The following is a 27,415-nucleotide window of genomic DNA, read 5'->3' as shown; positions in this document are numbered from 1 at the left end:
CGTAGGCAGCCAGCATCTTCGGCAATCGGCAGTAGTTTCGGCGAGCTAACCACGACAGTATTGTCGCCCACAATCAACCTCTGCTGCTAAAAGCAGTCAACCTGCAGTGATGTTTGAAATGGAGACACGTGGCTGTGTTAGCTGTCGTGGTTAGCTCGCTGAAACTACTGCCAAAGTTGCTGGCTGGCTACGCAACGTTAGCTAATTCCGCTAGCATATGTACAGGCTAACTATAGCCAGTTAGCTTTGTGTGAAACCCACCCATCTCGTAGGAACGAAGCTTAACGTTTCATTCAGTACAATTATGGTACAAAAGAAGCACTAACGCCACATGTCTTATAGTGATGGCGAACTGAAGCTTTCTGAACCAGTGAAGCTTTCAATCCAATTGTATCGAAAAAAGGTTCAATACTCGAAGCTTCAGAACTCTATGAGGACATCTGGTGGTGGAAGTTAAGGATAGCAATGTGTCACAAACTGTTTCACAGATATTATCCATGAATGTCTTTGAGTCGAAGATGAATAAATTTTTAGTATGAATTCATGTATAAATAAATAATGACATAAATAACTAAGCCTATGTGGGACTTTGCATAAGTAAAAATGTAATTGCCTTCTCCACAAAAAAAACAAAACAATAAAGTTAGGATTTTGGTTGTGTTTGTAAACAAATACATCAATTTGGGAGGGAAATGAATGAAGAACACATTGCACACACATTTCTGTGATTATATTGAGTACGTAGCCTAGAGCAACTTTTTACTTGCTATAAACTCTCTTTTATAAACTCTCTACTCGCTATAAACTTACTTGCAATAAACTCTCTACTATAAACTCTCTACTGGCTATAATAATCGCTATAATAATCTCTCTATTAACTAACTTTCCTGACTCTGTTGACTCTTCTACTGCAACAACCCACAAAGGCGCACCCAGTGAACCGCTTTGAATTCAACTTCGAAGCAGTCATGTGGGTGTGTGTGAAACGAAGCTTCGGACGTCACTGGTCACGTGATTATCACAAAACGAATCAAGCTCCGATACAAAGCTTCATTCCAAATAGGTTCATTTCTTCGATACATGCCTCGAAGCAGGAGGTTCACGGGTAACATCACCAATGTCTTATGTTGACAACGTGGACACAGATATAGGAAACTCCAAAGGCAGTCGTAATATTTACCTAGCTGTCTAGGCTAACGCTGTTGCGCTAACGTTAGCAAAACATCGGCGTAGCGTTAGCTAGCTGTCTATAAACTTGTGAAAAGCCGGAAAAGTATCCCCGTCCAAGTAATAAATAAACACTACGCAAATATGTTGTTACTGGAGCTAGTAGGCTACCATCAAAACGTGAGATATCTAATCGAAAATGTGTTTACAACGTCGGGGGATTTCACAGGTGGGACTGGCAAGTTAGCCCATAGCTTGCATGATGCCTTCTATTTCTAGATCTAGATAAGTTTACTGGTACTTATCTGAGCTAACGACATGATCACTGTCACTAGATATAAAGAAAACCTTGACTTTCACTCGGTGCTATTCACTGACAGTAAAAACACCTCTTCCTCATCGCAGTCAGTCACCATAGTTCTAGTACTAGGCTGAGGCACGTCTTCCCAACGTGACGTCATCACCGAACTGCGTTAAAAAACCCACTAATACCAAAAACGACAAAAACTGGCCTTTAACACTATTTAGAGACATTTTTAACAATGATATACATATGTTGAGCGCTTTATGTACCCATTAATCAACAGTGGTGGTTAACCTGCAACATGGGCTTTAATTCTGTTTGTTTAACATTTATTATAAACACATTTTGGTGAGTCATCACACAAGAAAAGAAAACCCTAGTTCAAACTCTCAGCTCAGGCAGAATGGGACTTCATCCATTAATCTAAACCTGACCAGATGTTTAAAGATAACAACAGAAGCCAATAGATGCATAAAAAGTAGTGTTGTCAAATGATTACAATATTTAATCGCGATTAATCGCATTAATGTCATAGTTAACTCGCAATTAATCGCACATTTTTCTCTATTCTAAATGTCCCTTGATTTCTTTTTGTCCCATTATTTTTTCTCATTTTAATGCTCTTATCAACATGATACAACGATACTTTTAAAACCGTGTCTGAACCGAAAGATTTATATATATATATATATATATATATATATATATATATATATATATATATATATATAAAAAACGAGCACCTTGTTCAATTGTATTTGTCTGTTCTGTATGTTCAAAAATATAAAACAATAAAAAGCAGAAAACGGCGAAAACAACCACTGGATGGGAAAAGGGTATTTTACAATAACTTTGAATGCACCACGAGGCTGGCGAGGCTGAGTCTGTGTTTTTCAGACAACGGCAGCTACAGTCTGGTGTTAGAATCCTCTACAGTGAAATACAGTCACACTTTACACCGTTTAGCTGTTAGCATTTTAACCATGTTTACTCCAGCTGCTAGCTAACAGTAGGTTAACGTTAGCTGCTGCTAAGTGTAGTGTTGATTAGCGTCCCATGCGGCGATGTTTCAGTTCCATCTAACGTCCGTTTTCGGAGCATCAGAGAGAAGCGCAGCCATTTAAGTGGCACCTAAATAAGTCACCGAAATCCGCATTGCTATTCGGTCCGGTAGATAACGGTCGTTATAACCGGTGCCGTATTAGCACCAGGTCTCGGCCCCCCCCCCCCCCCCCCGTGAATAAAAACTCTTCGGATCTTTACGATTCACGTGGATGACATTTTCCCATTCAAAACCGCGATTTTCGCCGAAAAGCAACTAGTTTGCAGGTATGTACTACTCTTTGGCCGGCTCGCAAGCCCAAACAAGTGTGTCTGTTGTTTTGTTTCCGGTCTAGCTAGATCCAGTGTGGTGTTGTAGTTTTTCTAACGTTACTTGTTGTTGCAACAGCATGTGAAAAAACTACAAAGTTTGCTAGGCCAAAAAGAACGTTAATCTCGCGATAAAAAAATTGACGCCGTTAAAATGGGTTTGCGTTAACGCCGTTAATAACGCGTTTAACTGACAGCACTAATTAAAATTTAATCATAACACATAACTCTTGCTGGACTGACTGTGAACACAAATTATTCCCAGATTTAAGGCACAACAGCATATGGTTTCAGTTAGCAGAGAAACTACTCAGGTTTACCATCCATCCTTGAATTAAGCATTGACCAATAACAATGTAACTTTAGAGATTAAGTGACTAAGTGTGAGTAAGTAAACCAAGTTTAGTCCCACAAAGGCACCACTCATGTCAGTAAAACAACTTAATTTCCTAGAATGAATCAAATAAAAAAAAATCAGGATATCTTATACTGTATGACTCATCTAATGCATGTACACACACAAATGCACACATACCTTTATAGTCCAGAAATGTAAATCTGCAATCTACATACAGAGCAGAGGGAGGTGTAATCATTAGCCACTCGCCACAAAAACCACACCAAAGCACCCTGGGAAATCAGAACCAGGTGGAAACCATCAAGAACAGATGCACACACACACTCAGCATGTTCAAAATGTTCTTTTTTCACCCTTATCTTTTAAGTGGCAGAGACCTGACAGAAATACAACATCATTATTTGGTATCCAAGAGAGACCAAGAGAGAGAAAAGGGGTGGGTATGTGTGTGGGGTGTCGGTGGGCAGAGTGTTTACATACACAAATGATTAAAAAGAGAGAAAAACAGGGAAAAGAGTGAAATGAAGCTGAACAAACCAATGAACCAGATGACCCAGAGATGGATACGGTTGTGTGCATTGGTGGAGCAAAAAACCCCTCAAATGATTCATGATCTTATCACCTGAACGTGAACTGAGTGGATCGTATGGCTTAACGAGCATTTCCAGTCTGTGGAGAGACATTTATCCATATTATGCAGCAAAGTGTTCCAATAAAATGCACAAGGTCTGATCTTCCAATGCATCAGTCCAACTACAAGTCTAGATACTTTTAGCCAGCTTTATATTGGTTGTCCTCATATTTAACAGTGTAAATCTCAAGCAATCTGCATTGCAAATTCAGTCTCATTTTCTCAACATTAATCTTTTACCCCAGGGTTAAATTTTGGGCCTAATTATTTTCTCAATTTATATGCACCTACCAGGAAGCATCATAATTAAACCTTCAAAATCTCACTAACTTTATCTCCCTTTAAAACTGAGCAAACATAAAATGCAAACAACAACATTTGAGGACATCAAATGTTGGCCGAATCAAACCTTTCTCTAGTTGAATAATAATGACTTACAAATTATTATACGTGATCCTGCAAACCACTCTTATTACACCAGACATGGTTAAAAAAACAAATCTTACTGTTTGCTCATACTCTAAAATGTATTATTGATGGATGGATTGATGGATGGATGGATAGATGGATAGATAGATAGACACTTTATTCATCCCGAGGGAAATTGTAGGCATCCAGTAGCTTAGACAACCATAACACAACAAACACACATACACACATATATTTCACATACATAAAAATTACTCACAGAAATTTAATTAAGCTCATCATCAGCTCTTTGTCACTTTTTCTGTAAAGTTCTTTGGATCACCTATATTGTGTTTGAGATGACATATACATAAAAGTTGATTTGACATCTGCAGGACAAGGTAGAATTACCAGCAATGTATTATTAGCACTAAATTTGACCCATATCTCTGAATAGTAATTTTAATTTAATAGTGCTAACCTTGTGCACTTTTTTCAAAACTTTGCTGTTGTTAGTCTCCTAACCAGGTTTGCTCATTCGAAATGCCTTAAAGCTTTAGTGCGTAACCTTTTGATATTAATGAATGTCTGTTACATTCAAGCCATTGCCAAATGAGGTGCTACAAAGCTAATTGAGACTATCAGCTCCACACAACTCTCTCTGTATTTCTCAGTATGGCTATGTTCAGAAGATTGTGTCGTCCGGGGACTTTCCTGCGCAGAAACTCGAGTGAAGATAATGACCTCTTCTGAAGAGTCCATCATGTTTTTTTAATCCTCCGTGTCCTCCTTGGCTACTAGCAACTGTGTGAAGGGGGGTGGGGCGGTGTGCGGTCATGTAGGGGTTGTATTATCTGGATGCTCCGACAGTTTTGTGGTCATTAGAATTCCTTATGGGGGTGGCAGAAACTACACACTATAGCTTTTAACCTTCTGTGACCACTAGGAGACATTGCTTTCTTTGTTTCAAATATCTTTAGGATACCCAGCAACTGTTTAAGATTGACAAAGATTGAGAATTAGACTTGAAAGAATAAATCACCAATACTGAAAAAAATACACAATGAACACTATCACATCTTCTTGTTGTTTAGGTTGTGAGATGGCGCTGCTCTTCCCCATGCGTTCCCGTCGAATCTACACCTCCGTCATACCAGATGTCCCGCTCTCCGTCTCCTCCTTTACTGTCTGCATGTGGGTGAAGCCGACCACCGTCTCCAACAAAACTGTGCTGTTCTCCTACGGAAACCGCCGCAACCCATATGAAATCCAGCTGCTGCTCAGTCAAACCTCTGCACTCTTCACCATTGGAGGAGAGGCTCACCTGGTGGAGGCACTGAGTGTGGTGAACCCAGGGGGCACATCAGAGTGGATCCACTTGTGCGGGGCTTGGTCGTCTGAGCAGGGCCTGGCGTCCCTGTGGGCAGCTGGGAAAAAGGTGGCCTCCACACCCGGAGTGGCTGAGGGACACGTCTTACCTGACGGAGGCTCACTCCAGCTGGGGCAGGAAAGGAACGGCTGCTGCTCTCCATCTCCAAGCAGTGGGAGCGGGGTGGCAGGGTTTGAGGGAGGGTTCGATCCCAAGATGGCGTTCGCAGGGAAGATGACAGGGGTGAACATGTGGGACAGGGTGCTGTCAGAGGAGGAGATTTCCCAGGTGGCTTTGCAGGAAGGCCAGGGCTGCAAGAAGAGGGGGAACATGGTGGCGTGGGGAGTGACGGAGATGGTGCCACATGGAGGCGCTCAATTGATCAACTGATTCATACTGCTCGTGGTGAAAATTAGCATTAGCATCATCATAATCCTCATTGTGAATATCAGCAACATCGTAATAAGCCTTCATGCTGAAACTGAAGAGAGCAACTTAAAGAAGCAACTGTTTTTATTATCTTTGCCCATATAGTTAAATGTCTTAATTATTATGATATAATCATGACTGTTTCATCATCATCTCCATTGCTATCATCATGAACATTAATGCTGCAATGAACTTTACTGGACATGTGCAAATGAGAGAAAGCCAATGCTGTGAGAGACTGAAGTTTATTTTTGTAACCTTTGAACTGACGCCAAAACACGCACACGCACACGCACACACGCACACACACACACACACACACAGATCTACATTTATCTTAGAAAAATTGTATAGTAGCAGAAGTGCTGCATTTACCAAAGACTCAATTAGACTACAAAAAAGACAAAGAGTCTTTTGTTAATGTGAACGGGTTCTGAGCCAGTAAACAGAGTAATCACCAGACAGCCATGCAGGAGAGGAAAATAAGAGGTCACAGACAATTACAAGAGATTATCTTGTAACTGTAGTGATGTAGTTTTTAGAGTAATGATGCATTTTCTCTCTTTCTATCTAGATTTGTACAGAAATAGCCGGTGCAGTTACTCAATTATCAATGCAAAACCTGTTAAACATTAATTTAACAAAAATATTTTTGTTATCTACCTTTGCAGTCTTTTAGGTACAATTATTAGAAGTTAGAGATTGGCTATCATTCACCCCCATTACAATTGAAAGCAGAGGTACCAGTCTAATGTGTTAATGTGTTGCCATGTGCAGTGCAACATATAATGTACGAAATAAACTGTGTGTTTTCATCTCAAGCATGGACAAAACTAGCAACTCTAGAAACAGCTTATTTCATTCTCATAATTTTCTTGAATTTGTGAAAGCTTTTAAAGCCTTTTTTAAGACCTTACATTTCCAAACGTGTACACATTTATATGAGTTTTTTTTGTCAGTAGTTTTCATTTAATTTTAGGGTTGTATATGTGTGCCTTGTTTTTTAATACTGCATAAAATAATTGGAGTAACTATTATATTTGTATTGTGAGATTGAGTTTTTTCTTTTAATTTGATAAAAGAAACTGAGGACAATGTTTACACACTCTAATCTTTTATGAACTAAGTTGTCTTGTATTATACTGTAAAAAGCTTTTGTTGTTCTTTTGAAAAGGTGAAACTGAATGTATTTTGTACATACATATATTTTGCATAACATGACTGGATGAATGGTGTGAGGTATGAATAAACATTTCAAGTTATAATATTGCTCGCTAAGCAGTGTCAGTGTTTTTCTGACATTTCAAAACTTAATTCAATTTCAATTCAATTTTTCAATTCAATTTTATTTATAGTATCAAATCATAACAAGAGTTATCTCGAGACACTTTACAGATAGAGTAGGTCTAGACCACACTCTGTAGTTTACGAAGCCCCAACTATTACAGTGGTTGCCTCAAGAGCAAGCATTAGCAGTAGCTATTGCGACAGTGGCAAGGAAAAACTCCCTTTTTTTTTGTTAGGAAGAAACCTCGGACAGACCCAGACTCTTGGTAGGCGGTGTCTGACGGCACCGGTTGGGGATGTGATGAGTGGTGGAAATAATAGTCACAATAAAGATAGTGAAACAGTGATCACAATGGTAGTCGTAGTAGTTCATGTCATAGTAGGGCACAGCAGGGTGTTATGGGGTGTAGTGTGGCACAGCAGCCTGGGTGGACGTGGTTGGACGCAGCAGGACACAGTCGGACACTGCGGGGAAACTTAAAAGACCAATTTGACTATTAAAAGTCTGCTTATGGCTTATATATAAAATAGACTGAACTTTTCGACTCGCATTTATCCATGCACACACTCCCACTCACCGATGGCGAAGGAGCTACCATATGTTTGCTTGTTTAAAGGCACTTCAATATTTCACATATTGAAATGTTAGAAAAAAATGCACGTTTGACACTGGCAATACATCTGCAACTGTATCTAAAATATATGGAGGCTAACATTTAAATGAGTTCTTACAGCAGGAACAAGTTGAGTTTAACTGGTGACATACAGTAGCACTGTCTGTTGATATAGATTGATATTGTTGTATAGAGCATCTTCCAAACATAGAGGTAATTCAAAGTGCTTTACATACTGTTAGGCAAAGAAATGCATTACATCAACATCTGAAAACACAATGTACTGTAGAGGAAAATGAAACTTTTTTTCTCCATGAGCTCTCCCTTGTCATGTTACCATCTAGTATTGAGAAATAATAGTTTTTGCTACATAAGCCTTTGATTTACATTTATAATAAATTGGGGCAATCATTAGAACAGTACATTTGTCTCCATAAATAATGTAACAGGAAAAAGTCCAAACTCTCAAAAGAGCATTTGTGCAAAGTTTGAATCACAGAAATTATGATATTGTACATGCAATATAAATTTCAAGACATAATGCCATAAAGATCCTTTAATAAAATATATTTAATCTCCTGTTGATTAAAATAATCTGACAATGACACTGAAAATACATCTGCGACTGCAGACAAATAACATGCAAGTTGTTTTGCAGCTCACACACATGCTTACAGTTTACTGAGGCACATCCTGCTAGGTGTCCATTAGTGAAATGTAGCAGGTTTCTCCTGCAGCTACAACCTCTGCATAGTCTCCAACTGTTTCTGCAACCGTGACATGCTGTTACGAAATGGAACCGTCACCTTTCACACCAACTCCTACCCAACCTACCCACCCCAAACGTTCTGCCTTTTCTTAACCTTACAAGCCAGAGTACAGGAACTACCCATGTTTCACAGAAGGGGAGCTAGAAAAGACATATAGCCTAACTTTGACAGATGACACATTCAAAAGTTCAGTGTTACCTTAAGATCAGGTTTTACTCTTGGCTCTAAAATCCTTATGGGGCCAAAGCAATGCCATATGTTTCTGTGTGTGTGTGTGTGTGTGTGTGTGTGTGTGTGTGTGTGTGTGTGTGTGTGTGTGTGTGTGTGACATCTGATAATGACCGAGTCCTTACTGTAGCAGGCTATAAAACCTTCATGCTGTATCCTGCCCCAGGCTTCCTGTAACTAGTAAACATGCACACACATTCTCATAAAGCTCGCTACACACTGAACTTACAGAAGTACGACAAAGTACAAAATTTAGCCAACACGTTGCCTTCCACAGAACACAGAAATTGGTAAAATTACTGAAAACATGCATGTGGTGACCCCAGGCTTTAGTAACAAAATTAAAGTATAAACAACACACACACACAAACACACAGTCTATCCATCCTGCTAGCTTGTGTAACCAACTCATCACACCCCCATCATCAACATCACCCGAACCCAATTACATCAGCTTACTTTCTAAAACAGAGGGGCTGCTGGGAAAAAGAGAGGTCATCTGTTATTGCTTCTACGAGCTACGTGTGTGTGTGTGTGTGTGTGTGTGTGTGTGTGTGTGTGTGTGTGTGCGCACATACAGTTTGGCATGCGTTTGTAGTCTTGTGTTTATGTTGTGTTGTGTTTATGTTGAGGTTTCAGAGGAAAGAAGTAGAGGCTTGTTAAAGAGGCAACATGAGGTTGAAATGTTCAGAGCACAGTAGATGAGTCTCAGCAGTGGGTTGCAGTGGGGGGGTAAAGATTTTAAACTGCCTAGGCTGCATTAAAAACTGCCCAAGGAAACATAAATCTGAACTCACTTTAATAAAGCCCTCAAGCAAGCCTTGTTCACTTTCATCCTCTCTCCACTCTGTGTGTGTGTGTGTGTGTGTGTGTGTGTGTGTGTGTGTGTGTGTGTGTGTGTGTGTGTGTGTGTGTGTGTGTGTGTGTGTGTGTGTGTGTGTGTGTGTGTGTGTGTGTGTGTGTGTGTGTGTGTATGTATGTTTCATTCCAGCTCTAATAAGGCCCACCATCAGTTCATCAACCCCCATCAAGCTGGATCACAGCCACTGGAAGCTTTACTGTGTATTTGCATATACCTTTCTATCTTTCCCATCTTTTCCTCCTCTTTCATCCTGTATTTCTCTTTCTTCTCTCTTTTTTATTTCTCATTCTCTCTAAGATCACAAACAAGGCCAGGTTTCTGTGTGTTAGTGTACACGAGTGTCCCGAAGTGTGATATTATGTGATCACTTTGGGGAGGTCATAAATCTATTGGAAAGAAATTTCAAGGTCACAGTTCTGAAACAAAGACTGTATCTCCGAGCAGATGACAAGCAGGAATTTGATTATGTATGTGGACTACATTACTACATACATACAAATGAACTGAGTTTGACTTTGGCGTAACACCAAGTGCACAACTCATTACATTAGTCAGATAGGACAAGAAAGTTGGAAAGGTTGAACAAACAATATCAGCAACTACCACAGTTGAGTGTAATAGTTTGTCAATTAGGTAAACTTGCAACCAACCATTTTTACATTCAGTGTTTCTCTCCAAAAATTGTGTCTAACAAACATGCAGATATATTTCTATTTCTTTCTTCGCTCGCTTGCATGTGCATCCTCATATTCATACATAATACAAACAAAACAGGAACCTACTTGTAAAAATATTGCTCCAAAGTGTCACTAGTTGTCAAAAACTTCACAGTATACCTTAAATTGAGTAATATTTCCAAAGAAAATCACAAAGATGACCCATAAAATTAATAGCTTTAGCTAATTTGACGTAATGACTTTGTTTTTCTGGATTGTTTCTTTAGAGTCAACATATGCATCTTAATGCAATTCCGACTTCAACATTAAGCCATGCAGGCTCTTGTTTTAAACACAGTACCCAAAAGGAAAAACTAGTTTTTTAGCATCATATATAGCTACTATTAGAAAACCACCTGCTTTCTGTTTTCCAATTGGCAGGGTATCCACCACAGGCAGGCTATCTCTATTTTCAGCCACAGTTTTATGAACCAAAGGTGTAAAGTGTCTTCCAACTATTTGACGTTCAAAGCCCAAACCCTGTACAAACTTCAAATAAATCCGATAGCAGAGAGCCACTGTGGTGGGCGCTACTCTGATGCAGCGTAAGGTGATCAGCACCACGTGAGACCTGAGGGGTAAACAGATCTCCATCAGACAGTGCTAACTACGGCCCTTTAGATACCTATATCACACTAATGAGCTTGAAAAGCATCTGTGTTGAAAAAATGAGTAAAGGGCAGAAAAAAGGTTTCTGGGAATAGCTTTCTTTAACCACTGACCTGAGGTCAGCGCGGTTCCCCTCTCTGACTTTAGCTGCTATGAGGGGAAGTTGAAGAAAATACTGATCAGATCAATGCCTAAGGACAAGTCAAGTCCTCCTTACACTCCTGGATGGAACGTGTGCCTCCTCACACACTGTAGCTAGAGTCATAATATTTGGTCTTTGGCATAACACGTTCTGTTAGTTGTGTGAATTGCAAAATCTATGTGGGATAAGCGGAAAAGTTGCATCAGCTCATGAAAAAAGTAAGAATTGTGGACAAGATGGAACAAGAATGTACACAGCAGCGTGGCAAATCAATGAAAGCAACAAACCTGCTTTTAATGTTTTGGTCAAAAAATAAAGTAGACAAATATGGAACCAAGTTCAACAAAATGTTGTAATGTATTACAGAGACAGAAACAAGATAAACTGACAAGACAAAGCATCAGTTGTCCTTTCCTCCTCACAATAACAACGTATGAATTTCCAGGATGCATCAAAGGGCCATCAGGAAAAAGATGATTTGCAGCAGCTGTTATTTACCATCATTATTATCCTCAATGAGCTGGCAATCATTATAAAAGCAGCTCATGATAGGATAAGACTGTGGTTTGCTATACCACGATTGCAGATTACAACAGTAATTCATTTTTCTACTCCAGTAAACCGGCTGATCCCATTGTTGCAGGTCTGCTAACAGCCCTCACAGTAAGAGCATATAAGTTCTACTTCTACAAGCGAAACCCACAAATTAACCATTAACAACTTCATAAATAACACAACGCCTATGATGCCCTTGTTAGAAAATCATTTTAATGTTCATTCTTAAGCTGAGCTTTCCTGCAAAGCTCTTTCTGTGACTCTCCCTCACTTTATATTCTCTACAAAAGGCATACGCCAACACACACACATTTCCCAAAGTGTGTAAGAAGATCTGTATCTATCTGGGGCAGCGCGAACTAAGGAGAGGAGAGGAATTGCAATGCATAGCATTGAACTTGAAAAGGGTAAAACTCACTTACTTTACCCTTTCTTAACAGCAACATCTAGTGGGCTATCAACGCAATGATTAAAATATGCTCATCCAGATGCATTTCTGTGCATGTTTGTTAGTATGTGCATACAGCATCCTTTTCTGTGTGTGACAATGTGTATGCATGTCCTACCTCCCAGGACACTGAGCGTTATGGCCTCTGTGTGTTCAGCCAGCAGATCAGCCTTGGCGATGGCAGCCAGGGAGAGATAACTGGACATGTTCCTGCTCAGCTCCCTGTTCCCTCTCTGCAGGAACCGCACCGCTACTGGGACAGCCAGCACCATGACCGAAGGACAACTGTAGTTCTGAGGGGACAAAAGAAGAGAGGAGGTTGAGAAGACAGCAACTGTCATACGTTCAGGGAAAGGAAAGAGACACAAGGGCTTTTATTAAGGGCATTGCTACACACATTTTAATATTAACAGTAACTATTTGTCTGCTTAATGAAGATCCAGACAAAAAACAGCAGCTACAAGTAGGGTTGGGTACCGAACCCTGTACTTTTACCGGTACCGACCGAATCACGTCGGTACTACCGAGTATTGGTTCATGTAAAATCAAACGGTGCCAAATTTCGGTACCTGAGAGTAAGCACAAGCTTATCTGTCCTCTCTGCATGTTGACAGAGAGCAGAGGTCCGACACACACGCGCGCCCGCAGAGGTGCGGACGGAGTAAACTACGTCGGCTCTGCAGTTTTGTTGAAGTCACAGTGAGTCACGGTAATGCCGATAAAGTGGTTTCAAGTGTGGTTACAGTTTTTCAAAACTTCACGCAGACACCTTTCACTGTGATATGATATTAATGAGCCGAAAGCGGTCGCGGTGCTGTTGACATTACACTTCCTGTGAGACAAGCAGGCACAACGGTGGTTTATATGCCCTGGTGACTGACTGACAGGCTGAGGTTGCAAGGCAAGGCAACTTTATTTCTACAGCACCTTTCAGCAACAAGGCAATTCAAAGTGCTTTACATGAAACATTAAAGAGCAATTAGAGCAAAACGGTCATGATGAAAATAAAACAGGCTAAAATAGAATAATATACAAATACAAGAATAAAAGTTACAGTGAGTAAGACATTAATAATTATTCAATTTAACAGGTTGTAGGGATGGGTTTGGGAGGAGAGAGGGAGGGGTTTTATTTTAGTTTTTGTTTTAATTTCTGTCAGTGTAAAATATTCTAAATAAATAACATAATGTTCTAAGTAAATAGGTTTGGAATTATTTTTACAACTGAAATAATTTTTTTGTAATTACAGAGGGAAAGTACCGAAAAAAGTACCGTTGGGTAGCGGGAACCGAATTCCAGGTACCGGTATCGTAGTGGTATTGGTTCAGATGCGAAAGGTACCCAACTCTAGCTACAAGTACACTTTCCTCAAGCAGTACAATGAGTGCCAGAACGATTAAGACGACACATTTAAATTGCTTACATTTACCCTGTGATTCAAGTATAAAGGGAAGTGTTGTATTTGAGGATGCAAACACATGCAGAAGTTTGTCCCTGTGAACATTTACATAAGGAAGAATGAGTGAGGATTTAAAATGCACTAGCACCCTCAACAGGACAGACTGCTGATACCATGTCTGCTTGAACATGCACGTGTTTCTGACTGTAAAAGATGGAGGAAAAGAGACTGCCAAACGAGATTGCCCCCCCCACCCCCCTTCCCACACACCTTTCAAGGCTATTTTAAGTTGCAGAGGTCTGATAGGGAAAGTAGGCAAAATTTAGATTTAGATTTCTAAGACCCTCAGCAGTGATTACATAAATTGCATTTGCTCCTTTTGGATTTGTTTCATGATGTATCATTAATCTGCGATGTTCACTGCACCCCTCCAAAGTTATAATTTATCCTCATGTACCCACTTTCAAACTTAACCTTCATTATCTACTTCTATTTCAGAATACCAAGAATGCCTTTCAACCTGATGTTCACTGTTGATGTTTTAGAGCAGAGATCTTCAACAGGGGGTCCGGGACCCCTAGGGGGGGTCCTCTTTTTTCAAATTAAAATTATATAACAAGAATAAAACATTAGCAAATATAAATCCCCACTGATGATAGGCTTTCTGGCCTATGGGTAATCGGGTTAATCCTAAGGATTCACTGTGCCATATGTATGTATATTAAAATATTTATAAAATCACGTCAACAATTATTATTTTGATAGCTTGGTATTCTATGCACTAAAAAGGTATATACAAAGGCTTTAGGCTGCCCTGCACTTTATTGTAGGCCCAGTTTAATATGCAACTTCATTTTATACAATATTAGTAGTAGGGGGTCCCTGCTCCGTCTCTCCTTCAGTTAAGGGGTCCTTGGTTTAAAAAACGTTGAAGACCTCTGTTTTAGAGAGTTGAAAAATTGTAGTCTTTTACTTCTGTCACACCGCTATTCCGTCACTAGATGGCAGTGCAAACAATGCATCCACAAAGACGTTATTCAGTCCGGACGATCCATGAAATCAATCCATCTATCAATCTACATGACATGACATTCATTGGATCGGCCCTAATTTTAATCTAAACATACAGTACATTTTTACACCAGGTTACTTATGAATGTACAGATTTATTTATCTGTCCAGTCTCTCTCTCTTTCATCTTATTAGGGAGAGTGACATTAAGCATCATCAAGCACATCAAGCACAGTCCAGATCAGGATCCCCTACAGAAAAAACACTGTAGATGCCATCATAAGCCAGAAATCTGTGGGCATATACATGTGCGTGTGTTGCGCACAAGCAGTGAGCTTATGAAAACCTTTCTTTCTGCAGTCTGTTGCTTACTTTTTGCTCCCCTCTGTGGGAGTTTCAGCGAAAGGGTAAGAGGAGTGTTTGTGCATCTGTAGATTCAAAATTACAGGAAGACAAAGAGAGGAGAAGAGATCAGAGAAGAGATAAATATAGTCAGAGGGTAAAAGAATGTAAGAAAGAATAAATGAGACAGGGCAAATAGGTAGACTAAAATCAAGAGGAAAACAGATTGAAAGAGACAGAGAAAGAAACAGATTGAAGAAAGAGAAGTGCTTTCCTGATAACTGTTAGTTAAGACATTAGAGCCTGGAGCTGCTGTCAGAGCTGTCAGAACTTTTAGTCTCACCTCACCCCTATGTGTGTGTGTGTGTGTGTGTGTGTGTGTGTGTGTGTGTGTGTGTGTGTGTGTGTGTTTGTGTGTACGTGTCTTTCCTCAAGATTCCTCAGTCTCATTACAATGGTATTAAGCACATTCCCAAAGGAAATGGAAGGAGGGAGAGAGAGAGAGAGAGAGAGAGAGAGAGAGAGAGAGAGAGAGTCCCTTTGCTCCTAATAATTTTTCCCCTCTGAAATATTGAATAGTTTTACCTTGTCAGGCTTCTGAAAGTTTGTACAGATGAAAAGAATCTAGGTTTTAGAGGAGAAAATCACTCATTGGTTGAACTGATAGACATATTCCACCTTTGACCTTATATAAAACACCCAGTGCTATTAGTGGTGTCTATGTAGGTGGGTTTACTCTGGCTTCTATCAAAACATGATAAGCTTATAAAATATTATACACCGTTATAGATTAAACTACCCAACAGTATATGAAATAGTTATAATTAGCTCTACCTTGACCAACAACAACAACAACAACAGTAAAATGCTAACTACACATTAATATATCAGTGCATCTGCAAGATGTGCACTAGCCTATATGATAAATCCTCCTGTCCAAAGGTGGATATAAGTTGTAAACCTGTTTATATGTGCCACTACACCAAATCTTTTTTTTCATACAGACCAAAACACTGCATGGTTGTATCACATTATAGGGCTATTTTGTATGATAACACATTTACAATAAACATGCATTGGCCTTTTCTCCCCACATATGTGCAAATGTGTGTACTGTATGTGCAGTTTGTGCTTCAAGCAAACAAACAGAGAAGTACTTATCAACACTACAAAACAATGTCTTGTGTGTGTGTGTGTGTGTGTGTGTGTGTGTGTGTGTGTGTGTGTGTGTGTACCTGCAGGATACAGCTGGTGATGTCGGAGGCTATCTTGGCATGCGGTGTGTCCTCTGTGTTTTCACCTTGCGGGGTGAGGTTATGCTCAAGACACGACTCCCACAGTCCCACCAGCGCTGTGCTGTGTTGCTCGATGGAGCCTGTCTCCCTTATGGCCGTGGTGATGCGCGTTATGCAAATCTCCACCACTGCCTGGTCATTGTCATTGGTCAAATAGTCCTGTCAGAGAGCAGATGGTAAGAGGGTACACAATTAAGGATACAGTGATAAATGAAGGACAAAAAGATGAATTATAGATAAGAACATGAATAATTAAACTGACATTTGCCCTGTAATATCTTGGATAAATATTATCTATGTGTGTTGGTTCTGCCTGCTGACCTGTGAGCAGGAGATGGCCTTGATCTGGTCCAGAGCCTGAGACAGACAGGCTTCGATCTCTGTGTCCTCCAGAGAAAACAGATCTCCCGCTCTGGATAGATCCCTCTGCCCCAGCACCTGGCTGAATAGCTGGTGCATTCTGGTCCTGGTTTAGGACTCCTTTCTGACCAGTTTGGGATGGGTGCAGCCCAGTTTAAGAACCCTTAATTGTGAATAAAAATATCCCTGACATTATGATCAAGGAAAGCTTACTTTTGAATGAAGTTTTTCTCCTGGTGGGACCATTTAAAGAGTATGCAAAGTCTGCATTGTGATCACCAAATAGTAGAATGTATAGCTTTTAAAATGACAAATTTTCAAGCACCATTATTTTCTGCATTCTGGGTCCTGTGAATGCACTCTAATTGTTAAAATAACTACGAGACATAATAGAGAATCTTACTAATATTTCAAGAATGATTAATTGAGTGGATTTTTTTCCTCTTCAGTACAGTCCAGGATTAGGTAAATTGGACAAGAGCGGACGAGTTTGGCCCAAAGTTGTTCTGGGTCTGCCTTAGGCCTGTTACCATGGAGACAAGGCATATTCTGGAGAAGGCAGTCTTTCTACAGCAGAGTCCTGAATGAGAGAAGGGGAAAGAGAGATAGGAAGATTAAATTAACTAAAGAGAGAACTAAATGCTGTGATATTCATTTTGTATACCAAGATTAATATTCTGGCAAGAAATAGATTGACAGGGGTTAAATCAAGAAACTATTTGTGAGCCTGAAATGCTGCCCTGGAGGAAATGTCTGAATTCAGGCATGGTGCCTGAGAACTTTAAGCCCTGGACTGAGCACTGACACTGAGAAAATGGAGTGGTAAGTAAGTAAGAGTGGCTGTATAAGGTTTAATTAGGGATTCCTTTGTTTTTCTGGTCTCAAGAAACAGACTTGGACAACTTGGATAACCAAGAAACAGAAGTGGATGCATGTCAATTAAATTAGTTAGAGAAGTAGGCATGGGCGTCAGTTTGGTTTGAAATGTGCTGGGGACAGAGACGCATTCGGAAGTGCATTTTCAGAAGTGCTGGGTACAATGACGCATTCTTTTTTTTTTCTCTTTCGCACAGGTCATGTTTTGAAAGACGCTGTCCTGTAGCTTACTAATGTAAATTAATAAAAACGTGGTTTAATGTACATAAGCAATGATTAATGATTACCACATTTCTCTCTCAAACTGCTCCTCATAACCACTGAAAACTGTCAGAATATCGAACCAAAAGTCCAATTATTACGGACGTTATTAAGCGTTTCTGCTTCATTAGAGCCTATTAGGAAAAGCTTAACGTGGTTTAATGTACCTAAACAACGATCCATGATCACTAAATTTCTCTCTCATGTTGCTCCTCATAACCACTTAAAACTTTCAAAAAATCTAACTCAAAGTCCAATTATTTTGGACGTTATCTGACATTAAGTATTTCTGATTCACATTTTCAGCAGGGCAGCGGAGCAGCTGTGGGTTGACTCCCCACGGTTCTCATGGGCTTTATAGTCCTAACTTGAAAAAGCTTAAAGTGGTTTAATGTACCTTAACATCAATCAATCATCACCACATTTCTAGTTCGATTTTTTTGACAGTTTTCAGTGGTTATGAGGAGCAATATGAGAGAGACATTTGGTAATCATTGATCATTGTTTATAGGTACATTAAACCACGTTAAGCTTTTTCCTCGCCATAGGCGCTAATGAAGAAGAAAACATTAATGAGATAACTTCTATAATCGTTGGATTTCGGTTTAGTTTTATTTAATTTTTAAAAATTTGGTGATCATTGATCGTTGTTTAGGTAGCCTACATTAAACCATGTTAAGCTTAGAATGTCCCGACAGGCAGTGTTGTGAACAGAGAAGTGTGTAGCCAGCGCGGCAGCAGAGCGGCTGTCTGCCCTGTGGGGATAGTAGAGATTTGTGTGGATTTGTTGGAATCTGTCATTCAAGAATTATGTGTTATGAACTTTATTTTTTTTTTTAAATAAATTGAGTTCGAGGTTTTCAAAAGATGTGCTGGGTACAAAATGACTCATGACGAAATCTGACAGGTACGCGTCCCCACCGTCCCCACCGAAATCGACGCCTATGGAAGTAGGTCAACATTTTGGGAAGTATGTTCATTGATACCACTCTAATGTCTGTACATTACATATGAAGCTACCACCAGCAGCCAGTTAGCTTAGTTTAGGATACAACTGTTAACAGGGGGAAACAGCTTGCCTGACTCTATCCAAAGGTAACTTCTCATCTAGCCTAACTCTCAGCAAGAAAGCGAATACCATATATCTCTAAATGTAACTATTGCTGGTGGTGCTTTGCTTTCAAACAGGCATCATGTGAAAATGAAATTCAACAACAATGTGAGAATTATCTTAAAAATAAGTGTGAAAGGGCAGTGGGGAGTTTCACACACACACACACACACACACACACACACACACACACACACACACACACACACACACACATAGTGTGTCTCACTATCTTTGTGGGGACCCGTCATTGACATAATGCATTCCCTAGCCCCTTACCCTAACCTTAACCCAACCCTAAAGTTGTGGGGTCCAGCATTTTGGCCCCACAAAGCTGTCCGGACCCCACAAGTCTACTGTATTCCCGGTTTTTGGACCCCACGAATATAGTTATACAAGAACATACACACACACACACACACACACGCATGCATGCATGCATGCACTCTGGGAATGTGTGACTACAGTTCACAGAGGTGTTTACTTAAACTGTGCAGCCTCAGTGACATTTTAGGTGACCGTCTGTGGGTGAAGTTGTATTGTTTATCCATACATTGTGGTGGGTTCAAATTAAATGTATGACCCATGTCACCTAAAAGGCTAGAACAGTATTTATATAAAGAATCTTCTAAAGTTTTTTGTTATATTATTAATATGCTTTTCAGTATTTCTTACAATAAAATAGTTCATAATGACAGAAGTTCAATGAGAATAAAGAGTCCTTTGCCTTGAAATATTATGAATGGAGTTGTGGGTATTCAAAGGCACTATGTTAACCATTACCACTGTTTCTGTAAACCTCAATTAAACATTAAACACTATGAGTAGCACGGAAAGGGCAGTGGGGAGTTTTACACACACACACACACACACACACACACACACACACACACACTCACACTCACACACACACACACACAATCTATCTAAGCTTGTTTCTAAAACTGTGTTATATCTCTGACTATCTATGACGCATATCTGTCCTCCCACACAAAAACATAAACACATACATTCACACTGCATATTACTATGTCTTTACAGAAAGTAGGAAACACACATTCTTTAAAACAGCCTGTTTTTTGCCTCCTTTCAGAGGATGAGCAGCTAAGCATATGTATCTGTGTCATTGTCTGCTTGCTGCACCAGCTTTTCTCTACAATCAGACGTCATCTCGTCCTCACACCATTTCTCTGAAAGTCACATTGGAGCGTTCCCAAGCTAGACCAAAGGAAGGCACGAAGCAGAGCACTTAGGAGACCGCTGTCTCCCCTGCCAAGCCGGTGATGGCCATGGAAACACGCCTATTGCCAGGATACTACATCAGGAATTCTTATTGGTCCAAGCCAAGCTTCTGGGACCAAAACAACCATAAACACAGAGCAGAGCGATTTATCTGTCACACACAGATAGGTACACACACACCTACAGTATTATCCTTTTTGTGTAGAGCAACAATCAGAGCTATTTCTGTGCATGGTTGGAGGTACAGTATGTGCGTCGAGGGGTAGCTGTCTAAGAAAGAAAGAAAGAAAGAAAGCAACAAGATAAGAAGAAGAGGCAGGGGGAGAGATATGGAGATCAGAGAGATACAATAGAGAAAAGAAAACAACAAAAGAAAAACCAGTAGAAGAGGAGGAATGAGATTTGGACATACACCCAGAGTGAAAGAGAAAGGCAGAGAGCAAGCAGACAGAGACAGAGAACCAGAGAAAGAGAAAGCCAGAGGTGGATAATGTTTCAGTGTCCTGAATTCCCTGTGTAACCTGCAGACATCTCACAAACTGAGCTTCCATTATTCTACCTGAATGCCTCAGCAGAACTCTCACACACATACACACTCGCACATATACACATGCCATCCTCTCTCTCTCCTCACTAGTAAACTGTTGGGTTTATTTACTCTATCCATTCCTGCTCCTGCCTGTGTGCATGCAAGTGTGTGTGTGTGTGTGTGTATGTGTGTGTGTGTGTGTGTGTGTGTGTGTGTGTGTGTGTGTGTGTGTGTGTGTGTGTGTGTGTGTGTGTGTGTGTGTGTGTGTGTGTAAAAGCAGGAAAAAATGGGCCTAAGGAATTTTAGTTCTTAAGCAATCAGCCAGTTTCTATTAATCACCCAGCTACGGCTCAGAAAGCTCAGGAATGCAGCCTTTAAACACACACACACACACACACACACACACACACACACACACAGTAAAAGACATGCAGAAGCTTTTTTCCACCTGTATTTAAATGTTTCCCAATTAACTGAACAGCACATTTGAGTGGCGGTTTTCATCCTTCTGCAAATACATAAAACTCAGTTGGAGCTGTGAGTGGGCCACTGGGGGAGGGGTGACAGGGCAGTGTTTCCCACAGGTTGAGAATTTACTTGTGGTGCTGGGTGGCGTGGCGCAGGATGCGACGGCGCGGCGTGTGATGGCTGGTTTCAGTAATAAACTAGTAAAACAAAGGTTTATTAACTATTTATTGAAAACAGTAACTACAACATTAACAGATAATTTCGAAAGAAATAACTAAAACTAGAAGATACGGATGAAGTGTCACTTATGATGTGCTTTGTCAATTAAATCTGGTTGTTTTGTCATAGATTTTATGGTTCAGCAGATAAAATACCTGATTACCCTGAGCCCAAATGTTAGGCTATATACATAGGCTGTATTAACAACTTAACCTTAAAACCATAGCATACTATGATCAATACAGAAAGTAACATGTTACTCTAAAACCCAACACTGTGCGCACAGCATGTCTCCTCCTAACTCCTGTTAAATCACATTACACTAAGGCTATCCAAAGTTAATTATTGTTCATTAGGGCCCGAGCACGAAAGTGCGAAGGAACCTATTGTTTTTGGTCAGATTATTATTTTTCCCAATTCTTCGTCGCATTTTTGAGGGGGTTAGCATGCACGAAAACTCACAAAAATTTTATATATGGGAAACCTACTCTGTCTAACTACTCCTGGGGCGTGAGTCCGATCGACACGAAAACTGGCATATAGACTCGGAGGACCCTCTTGACAAAAAGTTATCAAAAGAATTTTAATAGCTAAAACAATGCGCAAGTTACAGAGGACCAACTTCCTGTAGGGGGCTGTCGAAACTGGAACGGTTGTATCTTGGCAAAAGTTATTCCGATTTACATGAAACTTAGAATGTGTGGTCTACATGTGATGTTGCGTCTGCCAGTACCCCCTACTGCAAGAAGGCAAGGGCCCATTCATCGATGCTTGCAGCTTTAATTTTGTTTGTTATAGATCATTGTTTATTTTTGATAGTGTTGGGATCCTAATGAACACACTGTTTTGTACTATACCGTTACTGTAAGGGTATAGTACAAAACAGTTGTATTTATGATAAGTTCAGTTCAGTGTCAGTCAGACACTTTTTCTTCTTTGCTTTTGTTAATAATTTAAGTTGAGGGGATGTTTGAGCTGTTTTTTTTTTAATTTATTTTTATGTCAGCCCAGACAGCTGAAAATATACTGCGCTAATCAATTAAGCAGAGAAGTTGCTGTCCGTGAAAGGGCGAGGCTTATTTCTACGTTAAACGCTGTATAATTGTATATAGTTTTAAACAAATAAGGTTGGCTTATTTCTATGTTGAGCAGCATGTTCATGAAGCTGATAGTGCAGGGTGAACAACCAGACTGATAGATGTTGTTCTGGGTGCTTTCACAGCGGTGTGGCCGCGGTGTTTTTACTGTTTATCAGTACAGCTAATCCCACGGGAAGCCACAACACTACAAGCAGCGTGCTACTACTAATGGTGGGTGGATCGATCCAAATATCGATAATATCGATACCAACGTTGGTATTGATATTGATCAGTACCAGTGTAATGAGATCGATACTTTAGTTTCAGTTTCTCTCCACCAGTATGCACTGCTGTGGTTTCATCAAAGAGGTGACCTGGCTGTCTGTGTCTGTGTAAGTGCTGCTCCTGTCACAGCGCAGAACAGGCACACTTTGCTCCTCCTCCCCCCTCTTGTGATTTGATGTTGTACTGTCATGTGACTCTGCGGCGCCGGGCAAACAAGCAATCAAGTAGCCAGGCGGCGGCGGAAGCAAGCAGCACACACACACAAGCAGGACAGAGACGGAGCAGAAGAATGGCAGAGAGGAAGAGCAGCACAGTGTGGCTATATTTTCAGGCCAAAAATTACGGCAAGCTGTATAAGTTGTAAAAAGGCTGTAAGATACAGTGTTAACACAACAAATGTATACAAGCATATGAAAATTCTGTCCTGGGTTTTAACTTATTAAAGGACAATTCCAGCGCAAAACGAACCTAGGGGTTAATAACGGATGTGTACCCACTCTGTCGTTCTCTGGGACATGTTTTCATGCTAATTGATTGTGTTTGTAGCTTGAAAGAAGCTAGCATAAAGATAAAATCACAAAAACACTTAAAGGTCATGAAAATTCATTCAGAGTTTGTAAAACTCTCCTCCGCTCCGTTAACCAACGTCTAGCTATTTGTTGTGCTAACGGCTAGTTAGCCTGTCTGCTAGCGGGGAGGTGACGCGGACCCCTTAGGATGTTTGCCTCCTTGGAATTCTTTTCTATATTTTGGCAGTAGTAACGGAGCATCCACAGCTTGCTAACACAAGCAGGAGCATCCGCAAGTGTTGACTTGTGAACTGCAAGTGAAGAGGGATCGGTTTTGGAGAGGGCCTCCGTCAACGTTGCTACTGGCTAAACTAGCAAGCTACACGATGCCCCCCCTCAGCTGTACACCTGGCTGCGACTCGTGCCTCCTGTTCAGCCAGAAGATAGTGGAACTTGAAGCCAGAATAGCGACTCTCCACCAGATCAAGGTGAATGAACAGTTCCTTGACACCATTATCATTGGAAGTTCCCCTCACACACACACTAATGTCGGATGTTTTGATTCCACTCTGCCCTGCACTACTCTCACCCCACCACGCACTAATACAACCTCTGTCCCTGTCGTCTCTCCTCGGCTTCTGCCGAGAACCAAGTCAGCTCTGCTGACCAGCTCCACTCCACACCAGCCTGAGCCATGGCGTATAAGCAAGCACCACAGCAGGCGGTCAGGACAACGCTCAGGCCCAGCCCAACCTATACGACTAGAAAATCGCTACACCATTCTGATGAACGATGAGGAGTTCCCTCTGCTCTGCAGAAACCCTTCTCTGCCACGTCCCCACGGCGCTCATCCTGGCCCATCCACACAGTCGGCGCGCCCCCCTTCAGACCCAACAACTTCCACGCTGGTCATCGGAAGCTCCATGGTCAGGGACCTCTACATTCCCCCTACACCTAGCGGTCCGTCCAAGGTCTACTGCTTCCCTGGTGCCAAGGTCCGTGACATCCAGCACAAACTTCCCAGCATCCTCGCCTGCCACGCTAAGCTCGACAACATCATCGTGCATGTGGGCACAAACGACATCAGAGAGAGACGGTCGACAGCACTTCAAAAAGACTTCACCACTCTCATCACCACCCTGATGGGCACAGGAAAACGGATCGTCATTTCTGGGCCTCTACCTACCTACAGAAAGGGTGCTGAAAGATGGTCCAGACTGTTCGGGCTCCACACCTGGCTGAAACCCCACTGCGCTTCCCTGGGCATTCCCTATGTCGACAACTTCAACTTGTTCTGGGAGAGGCCCAGCCTGCTGAAACATGATGGTCTCCACCCAAACCGACATGGAGCCAGGCTGCTATCTGACAACATAACGACCACACTGAAAGTTAAGTATTGACATTCTGTTGAAAATATCACAGATTCATGCCCCCCAGGTATTGATCCTAATGGCACTTTACAAGTGAATGAATCTGAAAATGTTTTCTGCAGGGTAACATGTAATACTAGTACTATTCCAGTTATAATCAACAATAGACCATACAAAGTGTTGAATCCCCTAAGTAATAAGAAGTTGACTGCAAACATAGTCAATTTAGCATCCAGTTCACGTCAGCCACAGGTAACCAAAAAAGGGGCAATACTTAACAACCTAATTGGAATTACAACTACCACTGCAATGATAGAACAGGATAGGAAAATTAGATGCGGTCTACTAAATATCAGATCTCTGTCTTCTAAAGCAATACTAGTAAACGAATTGATATCCGATAATCAAATTGATCTATTCTGTCTAACTGAAACCTGGCTGGGCCATGAAGATTATGTCAGTCTAAATGAAGCCACTCCTCCCACTCATATTAATACTCAAATTCCACGAGGCTCAGGCCGAGGAGGGGGAGTTGCAGCCATATTTGACTCAAACCTGTTAATTAATCCTAAACCTAAACTAAATTATAACTCTTTTGAAAATCTCGTTCTTAACCTTCAGCATTCAACATGGAAAACAGTACAGCCAATTATATTTGTTGTTGTCTACCGAGCACCAGGTCCATATTGTGAATTTTTATCGGAATTCTCAGAGTTTTTATCATGTGTAGTCCTAAAATCAGACAAAGTACTTATTGTAGGTGATTTTAATATCCATGTGGACGTTGACAGCAATAGCCTTAGTACTGCTTTCAACTCACTACTAGATTCAATTGGTTTCAGTCAGAGTGTGCACGAGGCCACGCACTGTTTTAACCACACCCTTGACCTTGTGCTGGCATATGGCATCAAAATTGAAGACGTAATAGTATTCCCGCAAAATCCTTTATTATCAGACCACTTCTTAATAACTTTCGAATTCTTACCACCCGATTATACGAAATTAGATAAAAGCTTCTACGCTAGAAGCCTATCTGACAGTGCTATAGCTAAATTTAAGGAAGATATTCCAACAGCACTAAACTCATTAACGTGCCGTAATATAACAGAGGATCTTTATGTAAACTTTAGTCCCTCTCAAATTGATCATTTCGTAGACGATGCTACGGCCTGCCTACGGACGACTTTAGACTCTGTTGCTCCCCTTAAAAAGAAGACGATGAAGCAAAGGAAACTAGCACCTTGGTATAACTCCCAAACTCGTAAATTAAAGCAAATCTCGCGCAAACTTGAAAGTAAATGGCGTTCCACCAAACTGGAAGAATCTCGTTTAGACTGGCAAGACAGTCTGAAAACCTATAGGAAGACCCTAAGAAAGGCCAGATCAGACTATTATTCATCACTAATAGAAGAAAATAAGAACAACCCAAGGTTTCTTTTCAGCACTGTAGCCAGGCTGACAGATAGCCACAGCTCTATTGAGCCATCTATTCCTATAGCTCTGAGTAGTGACGACTTCATGAGTTTCTTTAACGATAAAATTATAACAATTAGAGATACTATTCATCACCTCTTTCCCCCAACCTCTAATGGGTCACCTTTAACTGACAGACTGCTAGAAAGAACGACTAGACCTGACATATACTTAGATTGCTTTTATCCTATAAACCCTCAACAATTAATGCTAAAGATCTCTTCAGCTAAGCCATCTACCTGTCTCTTGGACCCCATCCCAACGAGGCTACTTAAAGAAGCGTTACCCGTGGTTAACACTTCATTGCTAGATATGATAAATATGTCTTTATTGACAGGTTATGTACCGCAGTCATTTAAAGTAGCTGTGATAAAACCTCTACTGAAAAAACCCACCCTCGATCCTGAGGTCTTAGCCAACTATAGACCTATATCTAACCTTCCCTTTCTCTCCAAGATCCTTGAGAAAGTAGTCGCTAATCAGTTATGTGATTTTCTACATAGCAATAGCTTATTTGAGGACTTTCAGTCAGGATTTAGAAAGCATCATAGCACAGAGACGGCACTGGTGAAAATCACTAACGATCTTCTAACTGCATCAGACAAAGGACTTGTCTCCGTACTTGTCTTATTAGATCTTAGTGCTGCATTCGATACTATTGACCATACCATCCTCTTACAGAGACTGGAACATTTAGTTGGCATTAAAGGAATCGCACTAAACTGGTTTAAGTCCTACTTCTCTGATCGATCGCAATTTGTTAATGTTAACAATAAACCCTCCAATTACGCTAAAATTAACCATGGCGTTCCTCAAGGCTCAGTGCTTGGACCAATTCTATTCTCCTTATATATGCTTCCTCTAGGCAATATTATTAAGAAACAATTAACTTTCACTGTTATGCGGATGACACCCAATTATATCTGTCAATCAAGCCAGACGAAACCAGCCAGCTAGCTAAACTTCAAGCTTGCATTAAAGATATAAAATCATGGATGGCCTACAATTTCCTGATGTTAAACTCAAACAAAACCGAAGTTATTGTCCTGGGCTCCAAACCCCTACGAACCTCATTAGCCGAAGATATAATTACTCTGGATGGCATTGCCCTGGCCTCCAGTACTACTGTCAGAAATCTAGGAGTTATTTTTGATCAGGATCTATCCTTTAACGCCCATCTAAAACACACCTCTAGAACAGCCTTTTTTCACCTTCGTAACATTGCTAAAATTAGGAACATCCTATCTCAAAACGATGCAGAAAAACTAGTCCATGCATTCGTTACTTCCAGGCTGGACTACTGTAATTCCTTATTATC

The 27,415-nt window shown here is 40.7% G+C and overlaps 2 protein-coding genes across 6 annotated transcripts in view; one reads left to right on the top strand and one right to left on the bottom strand.

The window, feature by feature from the left end:
* Nucleotides 1-7,307, top strand: part of ptx3a (pentraxin 3, long a) — a 29,571-nt gene extending 22,264 nt beyond the window's left edge. For both annotated transcript variants that reach the window (XM_036004089.1, XM_031290727.2), the window contains one exon: nucleotides 5,334-7,307. In XM_036004089.1, coding sequence (XP_035859982.1) covers nucleotides 5,334-5,998 — 665 coding nt within the window. In that variant the 3' untranslated portion in view covers nucleotides 5,999-7,307. The remainder of the gene's footprint in view (nucleotides 1-5,333) is intronic.
* The window catches only part of veph1 (ventricular zone expressed PH domain-containing 1), a 102,108-nt gene that overhangs the window by 67,247 nt on the left and 7,446 nt on the right, over nucleotides 1-27,415 (bottom strand). For 3 of the 4 annotated variants that reach the window (XM_036004087.1, XM_031290725.2, XM_036004088.1), the window contains exons 2-4: nucleotides 16,637-17,255; nucleotides 16,256-16,474; nucleotides 12,387-12,561 (exon numbers count right to left, since the gene is read on the bottom strand). In XM_036004087.1, coding sequence (XP_035859980.1) covers nucleotides 12,387-12,561; nucleotides 16,256-16,474; nucleotides 16,637-16,774 — 532 coding nt within the window. In that variant the 5' untranslated portion in view covers nucleotides 16,775-17,255. The remainder of the gene's footprint in view (nucleotides 1-12,386; nucleotides 12,562-16,255; nucleotides 16,475-16,636; nucleotides 17,256-27,415) is intronic. The other variant, XM_031290726.2, reaches the window with a different exon arrangement.

The sequence above is a fragment of the Sander lucioperca genome, chromosome 8 (assembly GCF_008315115.2).
Source record: "Sander lucioperca isolate FBNREF2018 chromosome 8, SLUC_FBN_1.2, whole genome shotgun sequence".
Lineage (NCBI taxonomy): Eukaryota > Metazoa > Chordata > Actinopteri > Perciformes > Percidae > Sander > Sander lucioperca.
This window is presented reverse-complemented; position numbering and strand designations above follow the sequence as displayed.